This window comes from Pongo pygmaeus, chromosome 3 (assembly GCF_028885625.2).
Source record: "Pongo pygmaeus isolate AG05252 chromosome 3, NHGRI_mPonPyg2-v2.0_pri, whole genome shotgun sequence".
Classification (NCBI taxonomy): Eukaryota; Metazoa; Chordata; class Mammalia; order Primates; family Hominidae; genus Pongo; species Pongo pygmaeus.
In genome coordinates, this window is record NC_072376.2 from 82,560,616 (window position 1) to 82,587,253 (window position 26,638).

A 26,638-nucleotide genomic window follows, 5' to 3' on the forward strand; every position below is an offset into this window, starting at 1 on the left:
GTTCCAGAAAATATCTAGTCAAGATCTTTTAAAGCCAGGTGTTAATTAAAATTTCTCTTGAATAACAGTTTTTATTTTCAAAAGAAATGTGCTGCCACCTGCTTTGGAAACTAATCCTTTGTTGACTATGAGTCATGCAGAAATTATTTTAATTTTGACACTGTTCATTCTTAAGTCCTTCATATCCAATGATCCATTACAACAACAAATCACACCTTGTACTTAAAACACTTGGCTGAAAATATACTGGGCATCAAAACAATTTACAACACCAACCAAAAAAAGAAGTTGTTCATCTTTTTCACAAAATGAGCATGTTACTAGAGAAGGTAACAATTCAGGAAGTATTAGATATTAACTTAAAGGATTTCCTGAGTCATGGAAGGGTACAGAGACAGAACTGTCTATAATCAGCATACTAACAAAGGAGACAAGAGTTCTCATTGTCAACTTGTCATCGACAAAGACAGAGGCAAAGAAAACTAGGTAGTTTAAGATCAATTCCAACTTAATTCCCCATTCACTACCAAAAGCTTTTAAGTCACCTTTTACATTTGAATATGTTTTACCCCTTTACTAGAGCTTCATCATACCCAGAATATTTTAAAAATTGCATGATGGAAGAAAGACATTCCCACCGAAAGGCTAACACTTACTAATAACATGGGTCACAATTTTCTATGTCCTATTTACTTAATCCTCAGAACAATATCAAGAAGTAGAATTATTACTATCTTATTTTGTAAGTGACAGTGTTGAGACATAATCAGATTAAATAGCTGGTCATATAAAACACAGCTAATAGGAGGGGAGTTGACATTTCAGCTTAGGCTACCTGACTTCAATGCTACATACAATCACTAAACTACCCTATAACGAAAGACTCACATTTTATTCACTGCAGCTGACAGAAAACATATATTTTACATAATAACCCAGTACACCCACATGTATAACCATAAAATATATCCTGAAAAGTACTTATATATAATGCAATCTGATATTTACTTCTATTCTGCTCTATCCATCCTCTAAATTCTGTTTGCTACTCCCTAAATAGATTTCGTGTATTACTGATGAGTTGCATTCAAGCATCAATGAGTGCTACTATTAAAAATATATTAATTACTTCAGTGGTTCAAATAATTGGATTGAGAGACAAAATAGCGTAATGAAGGGAAAAATTCAAGCTCTCAAATATGGCAAATTTAAGGTCAGTTCCTTTCTCAGCTATTTTAGTGAATTTGAGCAAGTTACATGACTCCTCTCTAATTTATTATCTAATCAGTGATCTAATAATAATAACATAAATTGCAAGGGGTTGTTGTGAGCATGAGGAGAGCTAATCTACATAAAGTGATTAGCACATAGTCTAGGACATGGTAAGGATTCAACAAATTATGGCTATTAGAAAATAAAGCATAACATCTTCTAGCATATGGTAATTTCCTCTCAACTGAATAGATTTTATTTCATATGAGTAAATTTCTCAGTACCTGCCTTCATTTTATACATAAAATTGTGTAATTTACTACATCCTTTTGCCATAAATTTAAAATAGATTGTGTACTACCTCCCATCTTCGGTAGGAAGTGTACATTGAATTTATCTACCTGGTTTAGATCATGGGATGACACCACATACTTACAGAACACAACATATACTGGAGAATTTATTATCCATTAAGCAGTCCAGATATTCATTATTAGCTTCAGAAAAATGTATTAAGTAATTTCTATATATTTAACATTTTAAGTAGCTCAAACGCATGTGTACAGTATCTTTAAAATCACACACCTGGGAAATAAATATGAAACTGAAAATAAGAAACTAGAAGGATTCTACTTCCTAATTATCTCCCACCACTAGATTTCTGTTATTTCCAAAATTAAGACAAAGAATTTATTTCAACTGCCTCCTTTCTCCATTCTTTAAATTCCTTCTTCCCAAATAAGCTTCTTCTCAAATAAACCAACTCTTACTATATATATATATAAAACATATATATAAAATATATATATGTCAGTTCTGATACATATGTATAGGCACATTAAAACTCCAGTATCTATCGCCTTTAACAGCAGTGGTTCCCAAACAAAGCTTCACTTTGCAATAACTTGGGGAGTTTTTTAATTCTTGTGTTCCTTTGCAGCAACATGCATGCAGGTGGAAGCCATTATCCTAAGCAAACGAATTCAAGGACAGAAAACCAAATACTGCAAGTTCTAATTTATAAATGAGAGCTAAACATTGAGTACACAGGAACACACAGAAGGGAACAATAGACACCAGGGCCTACTTGATGGTGTAGAGCGGGAGGAGGGTGAGGATCAAAAAACTACCTATTGAGTACTGTGCTCACTACTTCGGTGATGAAATAATTTATACCACTAACCCCAGCAACACACAAATTGCTCATGTAACAAACCTACACAGGTACCCCTGAACGTAAAATAAAAGTTGGAAGGAAAAAAACTAACATAAATAAAATTAATAACATTTTTAAAACGAAATTAAATTATTTTGCCTGTCTTCCTGCCCCATAACTTTTGATAAATTGTTCTGGGGTAAGGTCTGAGAACTGGAATTTTTTAAAGCTTCCCAGATAGTTGTGATGTGCAGTCAAGTTTGAAAACCACTGTACTCGAGCATTCTGTGTGCTGCCCCAGGGCCTGCTAGGACAGTGATTGGATCACAGTTCTATAGATGAAGCTGCCAAACTGGCAACTGCAACTATTATTTCTTTGTTTCAGTAAAGAATATCAATACAGAACTTTACCCTCTCTCAACCTTTCTCTTAACTCCAATAAAAATCCAGACAGAGGTATTTAAGAAGAAAGGCTTTTCTATCAAAGTTCTTTCTCTTCTTGGACTTTTAAATTGTGGCTACCTAAATTGAGTATCTGGCAAGAGTAAGATTAAGCAGTAATTTGTTCCAAAGAAGAATCTTCTACCAAGGTAGGTATATAGAAATATAAATGTAAGAATTTTCACTTTGGAATTCTAGCTTTTGCTCATATTCTCAAGAATATCATCCTCATGGCTTTTAATGGAAACAGGCACATTACCTAAAAATCTCAGATGTGTTTTAAAAAAAAAAAAAATCATTGTCTGTGGTAAAATTCCTTAAAATTCCTGAAAAAATGTCAAGAGCATTCATATTGATTAGTTGCACAATTTACATCCAATTTCACAATCTATTGACTTTTTCCACTGCTATATTTTATGGTATCTAAAGTCAATCATGAGTAGAAGAGTCTTAAAAAGGTATATAAGTTAGATTTGCATTTTTGTTGTTCTTGTTTGAGTTAGGTTTCTTGTGTATTGTCAAACTGCTTTCTAATATGAAAACATATAAGAAAACAGCTATTTTAAGGGGGTAGACACATGCACATACAACTATAGGATCTGTCGACCTGTCTTACGTCACTTTCAAGGCTAATGCCAATGACAGATACCACAATAAACCCCAGGACAATCTGTCAGTCTATGTGCTTGAATTTTGCCTTCCCAGAACCCAGGGTGCCATGTGCTTATTATATATTGTTGAAAATTATAAACAAATTAGGACAAAAACCTCTTTTTTCTAATTCACACACTGATGGACAATAATTGACTTTTGGAATAACTTGGAAAAAAATCATATCAAAGTAATAATACTTCAGTAGAGTGATGTTAAAGGAAAAATATACATTACACGGTTTCTTTTGCTTCAGACAGATCTAATAACAATAACACAATAATTGTAGTAAGAAGTTATTTTTTACAATAGTCCTGTCATGTTGACAATATTTAGGTCACAAATCTATAGAAATCTGTAAGTTTTGACTCATTTTAAGTAAACATACTAAAAGTATACCCTAATTAGTTATGTTCCAAAGTAGTCACCACTAAAGGCAACAAGGAATTTCCAAAAATACTTTAATTTTAAAATGTACTTTCAATAATTATCTGAAAATTACCTTTCATAAAATAAAGTACCACCATTTTAAAAAAAATCACAAACATGACAGTATTGCTGTGCATCTATGCTGCTTCCTCTCCCCAAAATATCAAGCACATCTTTAAAGGTTATGTTGGTCTTTCTTCATCATTTTACATAACAAGTGTTAAAATGTTTTAAAATTTTTTTTCTGAAAAACACTGTTGATCAATTTGGCTAACTGTGGATAATCTTTGGCCTGTTTTTAGGAGCAACTTTAAAGAATGAAATTAACTTTCCTCTTGGGCCTGTTGGCTCTTATTTCATGTTTCACAGTAAGTTCCCTCAATTCTAAATTTACTTGTTATATTTATTCTTAATCATGATTTCAAAGAAAGTTTTGATACCAAGAATTTTGTCCTGTATATAAAAATACAGTGTCAAGCTGTTGAGCATTATGGACTTGCTCTTACTTTCCTTTTCCTTTCTCATTTATGACTAACCATCTAGTCAGCGGTTGCTAAGCATGAAGGGACAGTGGACTGCAGGAAGAGGGCACAGGGCAGGTAGCATCTAGGAGAGCTAGCTGTTATCTAGACACATCTCTCCCTTTTTATTTCTTTTTCAAAAGGACTACCATCAAATTGTCAGAAAAATGTAATTTAAGCTTACTAAATGTTTAAAAGCTGTAGGGAATAAGAAAGTATACAGTTGGAGCTTCATGATAAATTTTCTAAAAAGACAACATGATATATCAATGCAAGGATTGCTGATTGTACAATAGTTTTTTATTGAAAATATTTGTAAAAAGTAAAATCAGGAAGCCTTCCTGATGCCTGAAAATATATTCATTATGACTAAAATATTCCTTTAACTGACTGGAAATTAAAGTGCTACTCACTTGGGAAAAAAATAAAAACAGAAAAAGAAGTCATTCACTCAGGAAGCACTTACACTAATTCAAACTTTTGAAAATCATTTGTTAAAGCTCTATAGGAGATCCAAAAATATATAATGCAAAGTAACAAGTGATAAGTGCCATAGCCGAAAACATCATAGCATAATACGAATTTCAGAGTAAGATCAGTTTCCCTAGCATATGTTGGGGTTGGGTGGGCTTGCGAGGAGAGAAAGAGCCCTATTTGTTTCATTTCTTAGTAATTACTGATAATCCACTGTGTGTTGGGCCTAGTGGTGGTTGACACAGAAATACCAAAGTCGAATTCCAAATTGGGATCTTCATAGATTAGGTCTTCTTTTCATAATATAGTATCTACCTAAGAGAAACTAGTGAACAAATAAATATCAATAGACCTTAGCAATGACACTGTCAGATAAAGTAGCATTATTGTTCTGAGCATTTTTTGATATTTACTGACATCTGTATTGTTCTGAAGCATATAGTGCTATGTAATAACATTTGTATAAAAAAATTATATTTCTGAGGTTGAAATAGAAGAGTATTATACTCCATGAGATACCTGTATCAGAAACACCTGATCCACTTATTAAGAATGAACATTTCCAGACCTTATCCCAGACCTGAGAAAAAAAGAATAGCTGATCTTGGGGCCTGGAAACCTGCATTCTAGGATACTCTTACTCATGCTGAAATCTGAGACCCCTTGAGTAAATTTTCTTGAAATTTACTTCTCAAGCTATTATGTTATAATTGCATGAAATATATAAAGAGAGCTTTCAAGGTAAATTCAACTTAAATCAACCCATCACATGAAAAAACCTAGTCAATAATTACAAGTAATTATCAAATTTATTACTCTGGAATAAACCACTTTTTTTGGTAGAATTCCCCAAATATGACAAATATGACTTCTCTGCTAACATTAATAAACCCTAATTCAGACTTTATACAATAGATTAGAAGGTAAAGAAAGATCCACGATCAAGTAAACTTGAGAAATTTGGGGAAATGAAATAGAGATTGTTGACTAGAATACTTCTCAGAGACAATAATAGAGGAAATGCTGTCTTTGATTCTCTATCTACAACCTTCTGTTTCATACTGAGGATAGACAACTTCTGAGGAGTCCTACATAAAGCATCTATCTTGAGGATTCATATGAATTAATGGCATATTTTTATTCCAGAAGCCTGAATTGCAAGACAAATTCAACTTAAATTCTTTTCTACCTTGAAAGAGTACAGAATCCCATTTATATAAGAAGCAGAGGATTCCATGTCCTAAAAAAAATGAGTTTAATACATAAATTTTCTCATGTTAGAATTAAATATTATTGGATATAAGAAAACAAGAACCACAAGACATAATTTTAATGTCACTGTAGCAAAAATTTCTTGCTGTATTCATTGTCTCATGAGAAGTTGGTAAATCTTAACAACAGTCTTAAGCGTTAGTCTAAATAAAGAAACTTTATTGTACTTAGCATCTAGAACTTTCAATATATCATAGATTATCTTTTATGAGATAGGGACTATCTAGGATTTAAATTAAAAATAACAGATCATATTTATATATTTACAATGTACTCTGGAGCAGTTTTACCCCCAAACCTCACAAAAACCCAGGAATTATTTGGGATGCTCCTTTACATAGCACAGAGCTGAACATGAGACAAACCCTCAATAAGTATTAGGGGAATGACACAACAAGTGAATGGGCCTTTGTGTAGTTGACGCCAAGTAATAACAAATAGGTTTCAGAGTCTTACCTGTTCATTCATGCCATTGGATAGGCTATATGAAGTATGACACAGGGATGGATAACAGGCCAAGTGTAAGCTCAAAGGTAAAGTATCTCATGATGGACAAGGACATCTGCCATGCTCACAAGATGAGTAAAGACAGCATTTTGCCAATACCTGCCATCCCTAACTTAGAGAAGCCTTTGTTTGCAGCACAATCTGTCCACTAAACTGCTCTGGTTAAGCTGTCAGTCTGGCAGTTTCTAATCCTTAAGAATAGGAAATAGAAGTTTAAAAAAAAGTAAAAAATAAAATAAACTTAAAAAGGGAACATAAATAAAATACTTTACAGAAAGGGCTATGATAAAATAATTATCAAAAGCAAAGCAAAACCTTTAGACTGAACTAAACCAACGATAAGCAGATATCAAATAACCAAAGACAGCCAGTAGTTCTCAAAACTCTGCAAACTCTAGAAACTCTATCAGGAACACAAATCATCTAGGGATTTTGTAGAACTGCAGACTCTGATCCAGTAGGTCTGCCTGAGCCCTGTATGTCTACATTTCTAACAAGCCCCCAGGTGATACTGATGCTGATCTTCTGGTCAGCAAATAACATTTTGAGTAACAAGGCCCTGGTCAACTGAGAAATCAAACAGAGAAAGGCTGAGGACTTCTTACGGGTTTGAATAAATGCTCAAATATTGTCATGGGAAAGCTTTACGCTCCTTGCCATGTGCAAGGAAGGAAATGGCATTCTGAAATTGAGTAAGAGAAATTCCTGCTTATCACCAAATATTGGTAATTCATTCAACCCAAAATACTTATTGAGCACTTATTATTTACCAGGCACTATTCTAGATGTTGGGTAAACAGCAGTGAACAAAACAGACAAAAAGTTTCTAACCTCATGGAGCTTATATTCTACTTGGGGAAGACAAGCCATGAACAAAATAACTGACTATGTAATGCAGAAAATTTGGGAAGAAGGAATTTTAGGAGGAGGTAGAACAAGGATGTGATTTTAGATAGGGTAGCTCAGTGGAAAATGGCATTTGATTAAAGACCTGAAGGAGGTGAAAAAGCCAGCCATGCAAACAGAGGAAACAGGGAGTTCCAAAGTCTGGAGTAGGGTACACTTGCCTAGTATGAAGAATAAGGAGGCTAGCATGGCTGGTAGAGAGTGAGATGGGAAGAGAGGAGCAGGAGGTGATACTAGAGAGTTAGAGGAGGGTGAGGCTGCATCAGGTCTCATGGGCTTTTGCAGAGTCTTAGTTTTACTCTGAGTGACATGCAAAACTTTAGTACATGAAATCAGTGCAAAACCTCAGAAAGACGCCGTCTCTTCCCACACACTCTTGCTTTCCATCATCCCTAATGATTTGGAGAAAAAAAAGATGAAACTTCTAAAATATCTGAATGGCATCCATAAATATTTACTTAAAGTCACCTATAGTGTAAGAAGGATATAAACACTGATAAACATGATCTCTGACTTCAAGGGATATATGACTCTCAGAGGATACAAGACACATTGGTAGTAATAGCCAGAGCAGGAGTTGACAAACTTTTTCTGAAAAGGGCCAGATAACAAATATTGTAGGCTTCTGTGGGCCTGTAATAAGTGGTCAACTTGGCTGAGGTAGCTTGAAAGCAGCTACAATAAACGAATGGGCATGGTTATGTTCCAGTAAAACTTTATTTACCAAAACAGGCAAACTACATTTGGCCCACAGCCTTAGTTTGCTAACTCCCAGTCTACAGAGACAGTGAACAAGGCAATACGGCGTGTAAAAACCTGATATTTCATTTACAAAATAATCATAAAATTAACCCAACATTATTCATGAGTTTGCAAAAAAATGTTTGTTTCATTGAAACTGTGTGCACGCAAAATACTATGCTAAATTATTTGTCATTTTAATTATTTTGTCTAAAGAACATCATGTGGTAGATACTGTTACTTTCTCTCTTTTAAAGGTAAGAAAGGTAACAGAGAGGTACATAACTTACCCAAATTCACATAACTTGTGAATGGAGAAACAAAATTTTAACTTGCCTTGATCTATTTGCCTATCTTCTGCCTTTTCTTCTATTATCTGTGATGAACTAAAATCACCCCAATATATTCTAAGACCAACCCCTCAACTCGTACACTAGATCCCATCCTCTCCCCTAAGCAGGGAGATTCCTGCAATTATCCTGCAATTATCTACTCTAAATCTAAACACCAGCAATTTTTCCTTCTCTCTATTGATTGTTCCTAGTAGCACATAAATATGAGGTAATATCATTTATATGTTTGTTTTCATTCTCCACTGATCTTATGGCTCCCATCATGGTCCATTTGAAAAAGTTGCCTCTGCACATCTTCACTTCCTTTCCTGTTCTGTCTTAAGCCTACTCCAAGCAGACTTTGCCCTCTGCACATCTTCACTTCCTTTCCTGTTCTGTCTTAAGCCTACTCCAAGCAGACTTTGCCCTCTGCACATCTTCACTTCCTTTCCTGTTCTGTCTTAAGCCTACTCCAAGCAGACTTTGCCCTCTGCACATCTTCACTTCCTTTCCTGTTCTGTCTTAAGCCTACTCCAAGCAGACTTTGCCCTCTGCACATCTTCACTTCCTTTCCTGTTCTGTCTTAAGCCTACTCCAAGCAGACTTTGCCCTCTGCACATCTTCACTTCTTTTCCTGTTCTGTCTTAAGCCTACTCCAAGCAGACTTTGCCCTCTGCACATCTTCACTTCTTTTCCTGTTCTGTCTTAAGCCTACTCCAAGCAGACTTTGCCCTCTGCACATCTTCACTTCCTTTCCTGTTCTGTCTTAAGCCTACTCCAAGCAGACTTTGCCCTCTGCACATCTTCACTTCCTTTCCTGTTCTGTCTTAAGCCTACTCCAAGCAGACTTTGCCCTCTGCACATCTTCACTTCCTTTCCTGTTCTGTCTTAAGCCTACTCCAAGCAGACTTTGCCCTCTGCACATCTTCACTTCCTTTCCTGTTCTGTCTTAAGCCTACTCCAAGCAGACTTTGCCCTCTGCACATCTTCACTTCTTTTCCTGTTCTGTCTTAAGCCTACTCCAAGCAGACTTTGCCCTCTGCACATCTTCACTTCTTTTCCTGTTCTGTCTTAAGCCTACTCCAAGCAGACTTTGCCCTCTGCACATCTTCACTTCTTTTCCTGTTCTGTCTTAAGCCTACTCCAAGCAGACTTTGCCCTCTGCACATCTTCACTTCCTTTCCTGTTCTGTCTTAAGCCTACTCCAAGCAGACTTTGCCCTCTGCACATCTTCACTTCCTTTCCTGTTCTGTCTTAAGCCTACTCCAAGCAGACTTTGCCCTCTGCACATCTTCACTTCCTTTCCTGTTCTGTCTTAAGCCTACTCCAAGCAGACTTTGCCCTCTGCACATCTTCACTTCCTTTCCTGTTCTGTCTTAAGCCTACTTCAAGCAGACTTTGCCCACATCATTTGGATGAAACCACATTTATCAAATTGTACTCAAAATGGACATGCGTAAGGGTCAGCTTTCAGTCCCCACGATAATTATGTCTAAATTGTATTTGACATGATCAGTCTCCTACTTAAAGAGTTTTTTCTTTTTCCTCAACTCCACTCTCCTGATTTTTCTCCTGCTTCAATGACGACTCCGTGTTGGTCTCCTTCTCCAGACACATCTCCTCTTCCTGATCTCTAAATGTCAGAGTCTCCCACAACTCCATCCTCTTACCCTTTCTCCATCTACGAGCACAAATCCAGTTGCTCAAGCCAAAAAAAACTTGAAATCATCCTTGACTCTGTCACCTCCCAGATCCACTCCTTCAGCAAACATTGCCCACTCTGCCTTCAAACCATCATCTAAATCTTACCCTTTCTCACCACCCTCCTGCTACCATTCTAGGCCAAGCCACCATCACTTCCTACCTGTTGCAACAATAACTGATCTCCCTGCTTTCACTATTGTCCCTGGAGTTTATTCTCCACACAACAACCACAAAGATGTTTTTCCAAAGTAAATATTGCCATATCATTCCTTTGTTCAAAACCTTCTAATGGTCTTCCATAAGACTTAGAAGGCGGGGGTACAAAGTCCTTACCGCTACCTACAAGACCCTGCTTAGACCTCCCCACACCTTAACTCCAATATATCTATGTAACAAAATTGCATTTATGCTCCTTAAATGTTTTACAAATAAATAATAATAAATTTAAAAATATCTGCCCTCATGGAACTCACACATTAAATCATTTTTGATTATTTGAAACCATCAAATGTTAAAACTACAGAGAGAATATAATCAAATTTAAATATAGGTGGGCTGCATAATAATAATATTAAAGCTACCACTTATGGAGTGTTTAATATATGCCAAGAAGTATATTACAAAAGTACGCTGTTTAATCTCTCCAGAAATCCAGTGTGACAATTATTATTATCCTCTCTTAACAAATAAAGAAAATGAAACTCAAAATAGCCAGTCTGTATTCTGTTTCAAATAAGCTTATCATTTGTGAAGGTAATCTCCCCAAATGTAGACTCCTTAAGAAGGCATTTTCATCATTTTTCTAGGGTTACAACGTTCACCACCATTGGCCAGTGGAGGAGGGAAACTAGATAGTGAAAAATTGTGTTAAGAGAATAGGAAAAGATAAAAATAATATGAATGGAGGTCAGGGGTCAGCTATTTGCTGTAAGGTGTAATTTTTCACATGATTTCTCCCCACCTCTGCTTAGGGTCCAGACAGCAGCTCATTGAAGCTCACTTTGAACTTAATTTCCATGACACTGTACCATCTGGGTTTCCTCCTGCTCTTTGCAACCAAACACAAAAGCCTATACCACCATCCAATCTCATCTTTTGCCACTTCTTTATCCTCACTCTGGCCATGTAGAACTAGCACTAGTTCTTTCAACATAACGAGCTCTTTCTGGTAGTCCCTGTGCCTTCATAAAAGCATCTCGAGGAACTGCTTTTATCTCCAGTTTCTGGAGATAAAAAATTAATTAAGAAACTTAATTAATTTCTTTCCTCTTGACACCTATATCTTCATTAATGTTAGCAGCCATGACTTAAGATCTCAATTTCATTTGAGTCCACATTCATTTATTCAAAAACATTTACTAAGAACTTGGCCAGGCATGGTGGCTCACACCCGTAATCCCAGCACTTTGGGAGGCCAAGGCAGGTGGCTTGCTTAAGCTCGGGAGTTCAAGACTAGCCTGGGCAACATAGCAAGACCCCATATCCATAAAAAATACAAAAAAAAATAGCCGGGTATGGTGGCGCACTCCTGTGGTCACAGCTACTTGCGAGGCTGAGGTGGGAGGATCACCTGAGCCTGGGGGGCAGAGGTTGAAGTGAGCTGAGATCACACCACTGCACGCCAGCCTGGGTAGCAGGGTTCCACTTACAATATTTATTCTTGCATTTTTAGGGCTGCCTTAGTTTGCTGTGCCAGTTCTAATTTATATTTATTCTTGCATTGGCTTCCTTTTTCCTTAAAGGAAGGAAACATGCCTGGCCAGGTTCTCAGTAAATGTTTTCTTCCTTCCTTAAATAAGGAAGTCAATGCAAGAATAAATATAAAGTAGAACTGGCACAGCAAAAGCAGGCAGCCCTAAAAACCGGTCTTTGCTTCTCACGGCATCCCTGCTTCTCTCTGTACTGTTCCCTCCCTGAGGTGTGCTCTCTTTACTCACAGTCCCTGTGTCCTTATAGTTTAGTTTGCATGTGGCCTTTATTAATGCTCCAGCCTCTGTCTGGCTCCTCTCATCTCACAATATTCACATTTTAGTTCCTACTTCTAAGTAGGATATCTCACTATTTCCTATTTCAAGTTACAAAGAGAAAGAGAATTTTATAAACCTGGCTTATTTTTCTTCTTCTGGCCATAAGACCTAAGATCCTGGATAGCCAGTGGTTTGGAAGTTCATGGAACAATAGCCCAGAAATAACCCAAATAAATGTGTTTATGTTTATGTTACAAGAATAAAAGGTGATGACTAAGACAGGACAGTCCCTGAAAAGGGAGAAAATGTATTTTATAAATACAGAGGAATTGATCATGTGACCAAGACATCACTATGGCTCCCTCTGAAATGACTTGGAATTTTTGAGTTGTCACTGATCTTTGTAAGAGATTCAATTGTGTGATGGGGACAGTAACCAGGATAAAAGGGAAATTGAGAAGTGGAAATAGAAAATCTAAACCAGCCTTCCTCACTATCTGGCTAGGAATGGAGAGAGATAAGCTAATAAAGAAAGCTTCAAGGGTACCCTAGGTTAAGAATGAGATTCTTTAATATATGAGATATCAATCAATATTATAGACTGGAATAATACAGCCAGGGATTAGAAAGAGGTTTATTTTACAAAAATAAAAGAGAAGAAAGACCCTAGGGACAGAGAAGATGTAGACATAAAACACAGGTGAAGAGACTGGTCTTAAACAGAAAGAGAGAACAGCAAGATATTTATGAGTTTTATAGGTGTAGGGCAGGAAAGTGAAGAAGTTCTCATGTATGATGGCCTAAATTATGTGAATTAGAAGGCAAGATCATCTTCTGATGGGTGTAGTGGGGAGCAAGAAAAGCAGAAGTGAGGTATAGATGCTGAGATGATAGCCTTTTGGGGAAAATGGGAGGAAATGATTTAGCAGTGCTGATGCACCAGACAAACACAGACACTATAGTTCTCTAGTGTTGCTACCATTAGAGATTGTGGCATTCTCCAGCAATGTTCATCACCATGGAAGTAGGACTAGGGAAGGCAGTTTGCATAGAGTTGATCCAAAAGTTTGATGTTTCTAAAGGCAATATGGCAGAGACACAGGAAGAAGTTGAATGTTGTAGGAGAATAATTAGAGTCTTGCACCTTCCTAAAGCTTTGTTTCAGGCAAACTGGTCTTCTGATGGTTGCTATATTTTCTTGAACTTGTTCATTTGTTTATGATATTATTCTAATTTGGCTTCTTCCTCCTTATTTCTACCCTGTTATTTTATCCTCATTTCAAATGCTATCTTCTCTACATGGCAATTAGTCCTTTCTCTTTGACAAAAACTTAAAATTTTCATCTAAATTACTAAAATTTTACAATATTTATAAATTATTTCTTGAATTGCTACCATCTACAAGCCATGCTTGTTATTAATAGAGTACAAAACCACTCAAAATTATATTGAGCCCTTACTCTACCTTACTATGTCTAAGCATTTTACATAGATTATATATAATCCTATCTACCACTATAAATGGTAAGAACTATTTCTTGAACCAGTTGAGAAGTGAGGAAACAGGCAGAGATAACCATAAGCAAGTCACCCAGCTAGCGTGTAACAATGGTAGGACTGGCTCTAGGAGGTTCTAACAATCAGACTCCAGTGTCTAAATTTTAACCAACATACTATACTAACTCCATAGGCTTTTTGTTGTATTGCCTTGTATTGTCATTGAAGGGTTATATCTTCCACCGATTTCAGACTCACATAAGCAGAGTCTTAAATCTGTTTCTCTTTGTCCCTAGAAAGAAGTGTTGCATATAATAGTTATACAATTAATGGTTCAGAGCCTGGAATCTCACTGAATTCTTAGAATGAAGTAAGAAAGAATTTTCCCAGATAGTCAACCTGGGTATTTACCTCCACTCGAAACTACATTCAAAGGTGGTCTTTTCTTATACCCAATCAAGGTGATTTGGTCCCTCCCTAAAACCTACAGGTCAGACAGCAAGGTTACCACTTTTTTTGTTTTTTCTCATTTAATACTATTCTACTTTTCTTTGATTGCCCAGGCATCCAGAATAAACAGGAAATTTTCTATTCCTTATTTTTTCTGTTATTTTCTCAGTGAAATATATGACTTATGGCTTAGTATATCCTAATGTTTACATAGTACACATACTAATACATAGTATATCTAATGTTTGAACTTTAAATGATCAAATTTAGAAATTTTGTTTTTTGCCTTTGTTTTTATCTCCACAGCCCAGTGAGAGTCAAAGATTCTCCAGAAGACCATATCTACCTGGCCAGCTGCCACCACCTCCACCCTACAGGCCAAGATGGGTTCCACCAAGTCACCCACCTCCCTATGGCTCAAGACTTAATTCACCACTTTCTCTTCCCTTTGTCCCAGGGCGAGTTCCACCATCTTCTTTTTCTCGATTTAGCCAAGCAGTCATTCTATCTCAACTCTTTCCATTGGAATCTATTAGACAACCTCGACTCTTTCCGGGTTATCCAAACCTACATTTCCCACTAAGATCTTACTATGTAGGACCTATTAGGATATTAAAACCCCCATTTCCTCCTATTCCTTTTTTTCTTGCTGTTTACCTTCCTATCTCTAACCCTGAGCCCCAAATAAATATCACCACCGCAGATACAACAATCACCACAAATCCCCCCACCACTGCAACAGCAACCACCAGCACTTCCACAAAACCCACAATGATGGTCAGCTCCTCAACAGTACCTATCTCTTCAACACCAGAGCCTGCCACCTCCACATCAGCAGCAACCCCCACAGCATCTACTGAAAATACTACTCAAATTCTCACCAACCCTCCTCACACAGTATTGCTCAATGCCACTGTCCAAGTTACAACTTCCAACCAAACTATATTAAGCAGCCCAGCCTTTAAAAGTTTTTGGCAAAAACTCTTTGCCATTTTTGGTTGAACATGCAATAAATGATATTTTCCAAACTGCTCTGATATCTTAGAAGAAATAAACTGCAATGATTTTGATGGAACCAACCCTGATCTAACCAGCACACCAAATAAATAAAGTATTTGAGCAGTAATATGCACCTATTGCTATCATTATGACTACCAATCTATCCTATATTTTATCATCTACCAACAGTTGATGAGACAGGTTCCCAGAAGGAAACAGAGACCTTCTATGGGCAAAAAAATTAATAAAGGGTGTATTTAAGGAGAGTGGACAGGATTTAAAAAAAAAATACAGGGCTGAGACATTCAGGGTCTCCCAGTAGAGCTGGTCATGGGCCTATGTTTGATGAAGCAAAGGGAACAAATAAGGAGCCCAGAGCCTGAAGAAGAGTTGGGACAATGAAGGAAAGGCCACCCAATAAGACCCATTGTGCAAAGATGTGACTGCTGCCAAGTGTGACTACTGCTCCTCATTAGCAGTCCACTCTTCTCTGCCTAGTTCTCAATCCTGGGAGGATAACCATACAAACTCTTACATGTGGGTTTTCTTACCTGGGGGTTTTGGTTGGGTTCTGCTGATGAAATAGGTGGAAGGGAGAGGTATAAATATTTTATATTTGGTATAAAAGATAAAATATGGTCCAACTGTATAGGTCCCTTGCCATGAATGGAGCTAAGCTAAGCTCCTAATAGTTACACAATTAATAGTCTCCTAATAGTTACATGATTGATGGTTCAGAGCCTGGAATCTCACTGAATTCTTAGAATGGAGTCAGAAAGAATTTTCCCAGATAGTCCCACTGGAGTGTTTACTTCTACTTGAAACTAGTTTCAAAGATGTGACTACTGCCAGGTGTGACTACTGCTCCTCATTAGCAGTCCACGCTTCTCTGCCTAGTTCTTAGTTCTCTGATTTCTTAGAAGTTAAGCTCCATTCATGGCAAGGAACCTCCATTCATGGCAAGGAACCTATACATTCATGGCAAGGAACCTATACATGGCAAGGAACCTATACAGTTGCCATCTATGGCAAGGAACCTATATATGGCAAGGAACCTATACATTCATGGCAAGGAACCTATACATTTTTTATCTTTTATACCAAATAGTACCCCTACCTCTCTCCTCCACCTATTTCATCAGCAGAACCCAACAAAAATCTCACAGGTAAGGAAACTCATGTGTAAGAGTTTGTATGATCATCCTCCCAGGATTGAGAATGAGGCAGAGAAGAGTGGACTGCTAATGAGGATTTATCAGCACATAGGCTGACACTGCAAGTAGCCTCACTCAGCATCTCGAGGCCAAACAAGCAGTCAAGGAAAAATATGAGGGTTCCTGACTTCCTACATAGAAAGGGCAGAGACAGCAGAAAAATAAATGACATCAGTTTTTTATTGCCTTTACCCAGGAAATTTACATATATATAAGGTCAACCAGGTAACAAAAATATAAGCAAATTATAATATAAATTAAGAGAAAAGAAAGAAAATAATTAAAATATCAACTTAAATTGATCTAGTGGAAACAGACACATAGACCAATGGAACAGAATAGAGAACCCAGAAATAAAGCCACATACCTGCAACCATCTGATCTTCGACAAAGTCAACAAAAGCAAGCAATGAGGAAAGGAGCCCTCAATCAATAAATTATTCTGGGATAAATGGCTAGCCATGTGAAGAAGAATGAAACTGAACCCCTACCTTTCACTTGAATCCTACACACAATCACTAAACTACCCTATAACAAACGACTCACATTTTATTGACTAGACTCTATCTCTATTAAAAAAAAAAAAAAAAAAGAAAAGAAAAGAGCTGGTTTGGTGACACACACCTGTAGTCCTAACTCCTGGTTAGGTGGCTGAGGTGGGAGGATCCCCTGAGGCCAGGATTTCCAGGCTGTAGTGAGCTATGATCGTACCACAGCACTCCAGCCTAGGTAACATAGCAAGACTCTGTCCCCATCCCAACCCTCAACAACAACAACAAAAAGACTGCTAGCTAGCAACAGCAATCTACAAGCTCAAGAGGTCACTCAGACTCATACTTGTTTTTCTTGGCTTGTATAACATGTTATAGAACTGAATTTGAAGATATTTGGGCCTATATTATTCATTTTCCAAACATTATATACTACTCCCTGTTCTTCTACCTGCCTTCTCACTTATTTACTTTAGCTAGGCTTAAGATTCCTAGACTCTTTAGAGAAAGCAAAATGTTACTATGCTTAAAAATATGTAAATAAGCTCAAGACTATATGTTCTGGATAATAATGCATATAAAACAGTTGCTTAGGTAAGAATGCATCATCCCTGTTTCCAACTTGTTTGATAGAACAAGAAGTGAAATAAATATTTTACATATAGGAACTAAAATATATGCTATCTCCATTCATGAATATTCAGAACTAAGATGTAAAGGAATATTGATATTAGCATCTTGACCCTAGCAATTTGCTTAAAGTGCCTGTGAATAGTTTCATTCTGAAGGAAATTATTATCTTTATATAATTCTAAAACTTGACAACAAATTTCAATAAAATAATAAAAGATACTAATTGCTCTCCTAAGTTGATCAAAAGGCTGAAAGCTGACATTCAGTCTTCTCTCAGAGTCCAAGCATATTTTCATTCCCTGGGTATTTTTATTTATGAAGATACATTTGCTAAAGTTTACTATATTTCAAAACATAGTCACACACTAATCCAATATGATTAAGAGAGTGCATGTGAAATTAACTGTAACAAGAAACTATAGCTCTAAAAGCTATGATGAGTATTGATCTGATATGACATTAAATATTTGATTAAACATTCAGAACCTTGCATAAAACTACAAATTTTTTTGCAATATTGGATTTAATAGAGGAACACTTTTAAAAGACTGAATTTGAAACCAAATTATATATGACTGCAGATATATATATACATATATATATATATATATACACATATATATATATATATATATATATATATATATATATATATATACCTCCACTGAAGTCTCAAATCCCTCAATATCATCCATGAAGGCTGAAGTCAATTTCTTTCAAACTCCTGTTAAATATTGATATTTGGACTCCTCTTATGAATCACAAATATTTTTCCATTCTTCTGTTCCATCATGGAAATCACTATCTAAGGCAGCTATAGTCTTATGAAATGTATTTCCATAATAAGAAGACTTGAAAGTCAAAATTACTCCTGATCCATGGGCTGCAGAATGGATGTTGTGTTAGCAGGCATGCAAACAACATTTGTCTCCCTGTACATCTCTATGAGAGTTCCTGGGTGACTTCATACATTGTCAATAAGCAGTAATATTCTGAAAGGAATCTTTTTTCTGAGCAATATGTATCAACAGTGGACTTAAAATAGTAAACCATGCTGTAAACAGATGTGCTATAATCCAGGCTTTCTTGCTCCATTTATAGAGCACAGGAAGGGTAGATTTACTGTCATTCTTAAGGGTCCTAGGATTTTATGAATGGCAAGTGAGCATTGGCTTTAACTTAAAGTCACTAGCTACACTGGACTCTAACAAGAGAGTCAACCTGTCCTTTGAAGCCAGGCATTGATTTCTCAGCTATGAAAGCATCTTCTTCAGATAGCATCTTCTTTCAATACACTGCTGTTTTGTCTACATGGAAAATCTGTTGATTTTACCTTAGCTAGATTTTCTTAGCTAGATAAGAAATTATCTTACCTAAATTTTCTGGATAACTTGCTGCAGCTGCTACTTCAGCACTTGCTGTTTCACCTTGCACTTCTATGTTATAGACGTGGTTTCTTTCCTTAAACCTCATAAACCAATCTCTGCTAGCTTTCAACTTTTCTTCTATAGCTTCTTCACCTCTCTCCATCTTCATAGAACTGAAGAGAGTTAGGACTTTGCTCTGGATTAGGCTTTGGCTTAAGAAAATGTGTCTGATTTTATTTTCTATCCAGACCACTCAAATTTTCACTATATCAGTAATAAGGTAGTTTCACTTTTTTATCATTTGTGTGTTCACTGGAGTAGCACTTTTAATTTTCTTCAGAATCTCTTCCTTTTCATTTACAACTTGAATGTTTGGCTCAAGAGGCCTACCTTTCAGCCTATCTCAGCTTTCGACATCCCTTTACTAAGTTTAATCAATTCTAGTTCTTGATTTTTTTTTTTTTTTTTTTTTTTTTAGACAGTCTTGCTCTGTCTCCTAGGCTGGAGTGCAGTGGCACGATCTCGGCTCACTGCAACCTCCACCTCCCAGGTTCAAGCGATTCTCCTGCCTCAGCCTCCCAAGTAGCTGGGACTACTGGCACCCATCACCATGCCCAACTAATTTTTGTATCTTTAGTAGAGATGGGGTTTCACCATGTTGGCCAGGCTGCTCGCGAACTCCTGACCTTGTGATCCACCCACCTTAGCCTCCCAAAGTGCTGGGATTACAGGCGTGAGCCACCACACCCAGCCTCTAGCTCTTGATTTAAAGTGAGAGATGTGTAACTCTTTCTTTTATGTGAACACGTAGAGGCCATTGTAGGATTATTGATTGGCATAATTTTAAATTATTGTTTCTTAGGGAATAGGATGGCCAAAGAGTAGGGAGAAAGATGGGTGAAAGGCTGGTAACAGTCAGAACACACAGAACATTTATCAATTAAGTTGGTGTCTAATATGAGTGCAGTTTGTGGCAATTAAAAGCAATTACAATAGTAACATCAGTGAGCACTGATTACAGATCACCATAACAGATGTAATAATGAAAAAGTTTGAAATATTGTGAGAATTATCAAAATGTGGCATAGAAACATGAGATGAGTACATGCTGTTGGAAAAATGGTGCCTATGGACTTCCTCAACACACGGTTGCCACAAACCTTTAATTTGTGAAAAATGCAATATCTGCAAAGCACACAAAAGTGTGGCACAGTAAAATGAGGTACTTCTGTACTCTTCATTTCACTGTTGCAAGCATGTAGGCATCCTTTTTTTATTTTTTTCGAAGACGGAGTCTTGCTCTGTCGCCCAGGCTGGAGTGCAGTGGTGCGATCTTGGCTCACTGCAAACTCCGCCTCCCAGGTTCAAGCAATTCTCCTTCCTCAGCCTCCCAAGTAGCTGGGATTACAGGTGCACACTACCACGCCCAGCAAATTTTTGTGTTTTTAGTAGAGATGGGGTTTCACCATGTTGGCCAGGCTGGTCTGAAACTCCTGACCTCATGATCCACCCACCTTGGCCTTTGTTTCAAATAATTTATATAAGAAAATGGTCTAAATCAACTGAACTCTCTCCTACCCAACAATCTGCCTTAAAGCAAATTTCCAGACATCCAAAAATGATAGTCTCACTTTAAAAAATTCTGTAAGTGGAGGTAATGACACTCCAAAGGGGAACAGATAAATTAAGTAATATATTGGAAACCACAAAGAGTGTAAATGGCAGAGTTGAAGTTCAGACACAGCTAGTTTGTTTCTGGGGACTAATCTCTAAAAGAACAGAACACTAGGGTCATCTAGCTATATGATTTCTCTATACATGAGTTCAGGAATTGCAATGTGCTCATTAACATTTCTCACATAATGAAATATTAAATAAGAATAGTTATACATCAGTGAGAACACATGGACACAGGAAGGGGAACCACATACACTGGAGCCTGTCAGGGGAGGGGGTGGGGAGGGAGAACGTTAGGAAGAATAGCTAATGCATGCTGGGCTTAATACCTAGGTGATAGGTTGGTAGGTGCAGCAAACCACCATGGCACACATTTACCTATGTAACAAACCTGCACATCCTGCATATGTACACCAGAACTAAAAAGAAAAATTAGAAAAGAAAAAAAGAATGGTTATACATGTGTAATGAATTTCCCCTTTCTTTCTAAAATCTAGCAAGTCACAAAGCAAGCACAGATGAAAGGTACTTTTCTCTGTCTGAGTAGCAGCTCCTGTATCAGCATTCCCCTTCATCAGTTCAAACTCATAGAATTCCATTTAATCCAAGTCCATCCACAAAAAAAAAAAAAAAAAAAGATCTAGAGTATTCTCTACCTATTTAAAACCTCTTGCTTTAAAAAGAACCAAAAAAGACAAAATCTGGTCAAATTTACTCTATGCAAGAAAGTGTTCATAAACCTCAACATCACATGACTTTGTAAGATAAATCAAGTTATAATACTTCCAAATCTTGGCCAACTAAACCTGCTAAAAACTTAGGAATTAGATATAACTCTTACCCCAGAAACAATATTCTTTAAGACCCAATTTGATCCCAAATTCCTTCTTCTGGTAAAAGAATTGGTCAACAAAATTAAATTATAAGTATTGGGTCCACAGAAAACATCAGGCCAATCAAAAGTTCATATAATTACAACCAGAAAGTAAATAATCCAACCAAATAAAATCACAAATTTCATAGCAAGCTAATCAAAGAAAAGAAATTTTAAATAATACTGAGTCAAGAAAGCCTATCCATCCAAAATCTCTGCCTAAAATGTACAGACAAATGAGAATTAAATAGGCAATCTATCAACCCCAGATCTGGACAACTAATTTTCTAACAAAAATTCTCCTACACAACGAAGAAGCTACCAAATCAAAACTTAATAGAAACACAACAGCTAAGAAAAAATCTACCCCTTATCCAGTCCAAATAGCCACAATGACACAAAAAAAAAATCTAACCCCCACTCTAGAACCAGTGTTTAACAGAACTCCAAACAACACCTATTACCTTCAGCTTTAACTAGTAAGAGAAATGGTCTATGCCAAACTATGACACAAGACCTTCACAAAATACTGTATAATCAAAATTTCACAAAAATATGATCAAGAAGCAATGAATCAGTGAAATAAAAATTCCCTTAGAAAAGCAAACTAACCAGAGAAAATACTACTTTAACACAACTGAATCAAAAGAAGCTAGGTTCTCAAATGCAGAGACAAAGACAAATATACAGAAGAAATCTAAACAGCCTAAACAGCCATTGAGTGAGCAGAGACCTATCCTATGTAAGAGGGGGCATCATCAACCTCATCAAAAAAATATTGGTTAAAAAAAATCTCCAGCACAGCCAAGGAGTAGGCAATACCAAAATTCTAAGAACTCAGTAATATACAAGAGATCTAGTGTGAGCAAATACCATCCAAGCAAAACTGGTAAAAAGTTGCCAAGGAAATCTAAAACCACTTCTAGAAAAAGTATTCAACAAAACTGCAAATAATCTAAACCACATTCAACTTCCATTGGTAAAAGAAATGGACCAACCCAAATCAAGCCACGAGTACTAGGTCTTAGAAAACTTCTAGCCAAATAAAACTTCTTAAAAATTGAATCATAAAGAAAAAATACAGCCAAACAAACATTGTCAAAAAATATCAAACTAGTGAAGGATAATATGAAGTCAATTTTATTAAACACAAATAACCTAGATACTCAAAACTGAAGCCAAAAGGATCACTGAACAGAAAAGCAAATAGGCAAAACATCATCAGAGACATCTCCCACTATACCGTCAACATCCCCATCCTGGTCAACCAAAACTTCAACCCTAGGTGCCTTCACTTTGGCAATAGCACAAGAATGTTATTCTGTTTCACCTTATTTTTGTACATGTAAGCTGTTTCAATGACATGGCACACAAAAACATCATCAAAGTCAAGTCAGTAAAAAAACTCCATCCTCACTCACATAAATATCCCCATAAGCCATCAATTAAACCTAGACCTCACTCACATCATCATTATCCTCCAGTAGTGTCCCATACACTTCAACCTGAAAAGTTGTTACCAAATCCAACAACTTCTAAACCTGTAGCCTCCACCATGGCTGTTTGCAACAAAGCTACTACTATCAAGACAGTGGCACTTACTACTAAACTTCCTCCACCTCTATTCCTATGGAGAATACCACTGAAATAGTCACTAATAAACTTCTATTAGCTCCCACTAACAAGAATATGAGAGTGCCACCACCAGTTTCACTGTCATTGTCAAATTAGTAGCTGATAACATGAAATTCATCACTTTACTTATGAGCATAAAATGTATCCTCACCACCAAAACTCTGGCCACCAACACAAAAGTTTCTGTATCTACCAGGATGGTCTTCACAATACTTCAACCTTCTCTATATATATCATCTCCACCTAATCAATTACTGCTAAGGCTACATCTGCTACCAGCTCATCATCAGATGCCACCAACATCAATTCACTTCCCACAAACACTTCCTGTTGGGAGCAGGCCCCCCAAAATCTGGCCATAAAGTGGCCCCAAAACTGGCCACAAACAAAATCTCTGCAGCACTGTAACATGTTCATAATGGCCCTAACACCCATGCTGGAAGGTTGTGGGTTTACCGGAATGAGGGCAAGGAACACCTGGACCACCCAAGGCAGAAAACCACTTAAAGACATTCTTAAGCCACAAACAATAGCATGAGCGATCTGTGCCTTAAGGACATGTCCCTGCTACAGTTAACTAGCCCAACCCATTCCTTTAATTCAGCCCATCCCTTCATTTCTCATAAGGAATACTTTTAGTTAATTTAATATCTATGGAAACAATCCTAATGACTAGTTTGCTGTTAATAAATATGTGGGTAAATCTCCGTTCGGGACTTTCAGTTCTGCAGGCTGTGAGACCCCTGATTTCCCACTTCACACCTCTATATTTCTGTGTGTGTGTCTTTAATTCCTCTAGCGCCGCTGGATTAGGGTCTCCCTGACCGAGCTGGTCTCGGCAACTTCCCAATCCACGACAACTGCCTCCACCCCCACTGCCAGTATCACATCAATTTGCATATCTACTACCAGTCAAGTTGGAAGTACCTTCAAAACTGCTGAAACTATCAGCACACTTGCTTCCACAGATGTCACCATAGCTATTGATCTGAAATCTGGAAGCACCACTTCTAATGCCACAAACTTATTTATGACTTTTGCCACAGATATGATTGCAATCAGCACATCTATTGCATTTACCTTGAAAGGTGAGACAGCTGAAGTTTCAACATTTAACGTTTTATCTACATATGAACCTACTAACCATATATGGATGATACTACTTCATCACTGTCTTTACAACACCTGCAGTCACTGCTGCCACTACCATATCTGAAGCTTCAGTACCTACCACACCTGCTCTTACATATTCTCCTTCTACTCCTATCTCTATATCTGATGTTGTTAGTAATCTATCTGACCACACCTAGGGACTTTCCCCCAACATCAAGTGACATGTCAATTGTCAACATTTCTCCTGCCACCACTCCCCTGACAACTATACTTGCACATCTGTACTTACTAATACCAGCCCCCACCACAGTTGCTCTCTCTGCCTCACCTGGAGGTACCACCAGCCACTCCCACTGTCACCATTTACCACCACTGTGGCCTACACTGCCCTTTCTCCCACAGGCACAGCTGCCCCTACCAGCTCCAACCCTACTACCACTTCTACTTCCATTTTCCCAGAGGCTGCCACAGCTACTCTCTGCAACACCAGCTGCCACTACTGTTTCTGGAACAAGAGCTTCTTCTACCATATCTGGATCATCTCTGATATGGTTTGGATTTGTATCCCCACCCAAATCTCATGTCAAATTGTAATCCTCAGTGTTGGGAGAGGGACCTAGTGGGAGGTGATTGGATCACGGGCACGGATTTCCCCCTTGCTGTTCTTATGATAGTGAGTTCTTACAAGATACCCTTGTTTAAAAGTGCATAGCACCTCCCCCTTTGCCCTCTTCCTCCTGCTCCAGCCATGTAGGATGTGCCATCTTCCCCTTCACTTTCCACCATGATTGTAAGTTTCCTGAGGCCTCCCCAGCCACGTTTCCTGTACAGCCTGCAGAACTGTGAGCCAATTAAACCTCCTTTCTTCATAAATTACCCAGTCTTGGGTAGTTCTTTATAGCAATGGGAGAACAGACTAACACAATCTCCCCTAGCAAGAACCACATCTTCTGTCACCACTCTAGCTGCCATCACTGCACTGGCTCTCATCACAGTTTTACTTACTACCTCTTATACTTACACCCACTGTTTCTCTTTCTACCACTATACTAGCAGTCACCAATACTTCCTCAGCTTCCTCCATCACTGCTACCACTAATACTTTGTCTGATTCCACCACATCTTTTAGCATTTCATCAGCTTCCATTACATCTGCTGCCTCCAGCTCACAATATAACTGTGACCACCTTAATCCCACAGACATTCCTACTTCCTCTATCTCAACTGCCTCATCTACACTCTTTGACTCTACCTTACTTGAAACTGATTTTGCCTACTTCCTCTATGTAGTAAATGCCCTAGTCCCCACAGAGGATGTGACAACATTTTATTCCAGTGAATTTAATAATATTACACTTGATTATGAACCTGACACCACTAATCTCCACATAAGCACAACTGATTTCATCAGTTCTTCTAATGCTTTTACAAACTCTGATATTACCAGTGACTGAATATTCCTACACACACATAAGCTAACTTCTCATTCCAAACTCTATATACCCACTGCTGTTTTATTTATCACCACTCTCTGCAACACCAGCTGCCACTACTGTTTCTGGAACAAGAGCTTCCTCTACCACATCTGGATCATCTCTGATATGGTTTGGATTTATGTCCCCACCCAAATCTCATTTCGAATTGTAATACTCAGTGTTGGAGAAGGTACCTAGTGGGAGGTGATTGGATCATGGAGCTGGTAATTCTAATATTTACCACTTTATGTCAATCATGGGGTTGATAGGCAGACATACAGATAATTACTGAAAGACCTAACCTGACACTAAAAGTTTTGTAATGATTATTTCTTCTAAGAAATGTGTTATATTGTATATAAATTAAATACACGCTTATTTGGTGTTATAAGGAAACAGAATCACTATGCTGATGCTATGGATTGGTGGGGAAAAAAATTAAGGAAAGTATAAGAAGAATCAATATCATTAAAATGGCCATACTGCCCAAAGCAACTTATAGATTTAATGCTATTCCTATCAAACTACCAATGACATTCTTCACAGAACTATAAAGAACTATTTTAAAATTTATATGGAACAACAAACAGCCTGAATAGCCAAGGCAATCCTGAGCAAAAAGAACAAAGCTGGGGAATCACATCACCTGATTTCAAACTGAAGTAGGGGTGGGACTTGACTCCAGAGGCAGGGCTCAGACACAGACCAGATTGAAGACTATCTAAAACAGGGCAGGGTCAAAAGAAGCTTTCAATCAGACCCATCCACTAGTGTGCCAAGTCAATTTACTGTTCTCATGGCAACACCTGGGAGTTACTGTCCATTTCCACGGCACTCAATGATCCAAAAGTTACTACCCCTTCCCTGCATAAACCACCCCTTAAACTGCATGCAATTAAA

At 37.4% G+C, this 26,638-nt stretch overlaps 1 protein-coding gene across 2 annotated transcripts; it reads left to right on the forward strand.

The window, feature by feature from the left end:
• Positions 1-2,857: 2,857 nt before the first annotated feature.
• Positions 2,858-15,386, forward strand: OPRPN (opiorphin prepropeptide). Of its 2 annotated transcripts, XM_063663255.1 has the most exons (4): positions 2,858-2,958; positions 4,192-4,257; positions 4,433-4,488; positions 14,567-14,926. In XM_063663255.1, the coding sequence occupies exons 2-4, from the start codon at positions 4,207-4,209 to the stop codon at positions 14,841-14,843; spliced, it is 384 nt and encodes a 127-aa protein (XP_063519325.1). In that variant the 5' UTR covers positions 2,858-2,958; positions 4,192-4,206; the 3' UTR covers positions 14,844-14,926. The 2 variants fall into 2 exon arrangements, with proteins under 2 accessions (XP_063519325.1, XP_063519318.1); XM_063663248.1 differs by lacking the exon at positions 4,433-4,488 and having other exon boundaries at positions 14,567-15,386.
• Positions 15,387-26,638: the final 11,252 nt, after the last annotated feature.